General features: G+C 39.7%; 1 protein-coding gene across 1 annotated transcript in view; it reads left to right on the forward strand.

Annotated features, from left to right (window-relative positions):
• Positions 1–208: 208 nt before the first annotated feature.
• Positions 209–923, forward strand: part of LOC122327477 (semaphorin-4D-like) — a 6,296-nt gene continuing 5,581 nt past the window's right edge. The window contains exons 1-2 of the mRNA XM_043222873.1: positions 209–417; positions 614–770. Of these exons, the coding sequence (XP_043078808.1) occupies positions 314–417; positions 614–770 (261 nt within the window). The 5' untranslated portion in view covers positions 209–313. The remainder of the gene's footprint in view (positions 418–613; positions 771–923) is intronic.

Consider the following 923-nt stretch of genomic DNA (forward strand, 5'->3'; position numbering starts at 1 on the left):
TATTGAATGAAATCTAAAAGTCCAAAAAAAAAGTGTATAACTAATGAAAAAAAAATCTAATCAAACACATAACATCACAAAACAATATGTCTATTAAATTGTACTACAGTGCTACATAATTCAGAGACATAATTCAGATATAATATTATTTTATTTTAGCATCCTGCTGCAATAGTTCTGGTCCACATACAGTATGTAAATGAGCATATAGTGAGTGTTTTTGTCCCTCTCACTTTCTCAGGGGGATCTGGGAGGTCAGCGGACGCTGCAGAAGAAGTGGACGTCGTTTCTTAAAGCTAAGCTGGTTTGCTCAATGCCGGAGCTCAACTTTGTGTTCAACGTGGTTCATGACGTGTTTATTCTGAAAGCACCGCACTGGAGAGACACCGTCATCTACGGGGTCTTCACATCTCAGTGGTGAGTGTGTGTGTGTGTGTGTGTGTGTGCTGAATGAGGATAATTCCTTGTGTGCTATTTGAAACCACTTGTTCCAGTTTGTCTTGATTCATCGGTTCATGACGGTCCGTGAGTCATCTGAGGAAATCAAAAGAAGTGGCATGACTGGATTGTTTTTTTTTTTTTTATGCATAATCCTTCTGTTTCTGTGTTTCAGGGGGAATGTGGGTCTCTCTGCCGTCTGTGCATATAACATGAGTTCGGTGCACGAGGTTTTCTCCAAAGGGAAGTACATGCAGAAGGCCACGGTGGAACAGTCCCACACTAAATGGGTCCGATTTAATGGCATCAGCCCGAGTCCCAGACCTGGAGCCGTTAGTATTTCCACAAAACACTGAACTATATCTAATGTAATGCAGATCAGAGGGTGCTGGGAAGGGAATTACTCATGTAAATGATTCTTTAGTGTTTCTGAAACAAAATAAAGAAAAAAGAATAACATGTTACACTCATAATAATAAATAATA

Source organism: Puntigrus tetrazona, chromosome 2 (assembly GCF_018831695.1).
Source record: "Puntigrus tetrazona isolate hp1 chromosome 2, ASM1883169v1, whole genome shotgun sequence".
NCBI classification, from domain to species: domain Eukaryota; kingdom Metazoa; phylum Chordata; class Actinopteri; order Cypriniformes; family Cyprinidae; genus Puntigrus; species Puntigrus tetrazona.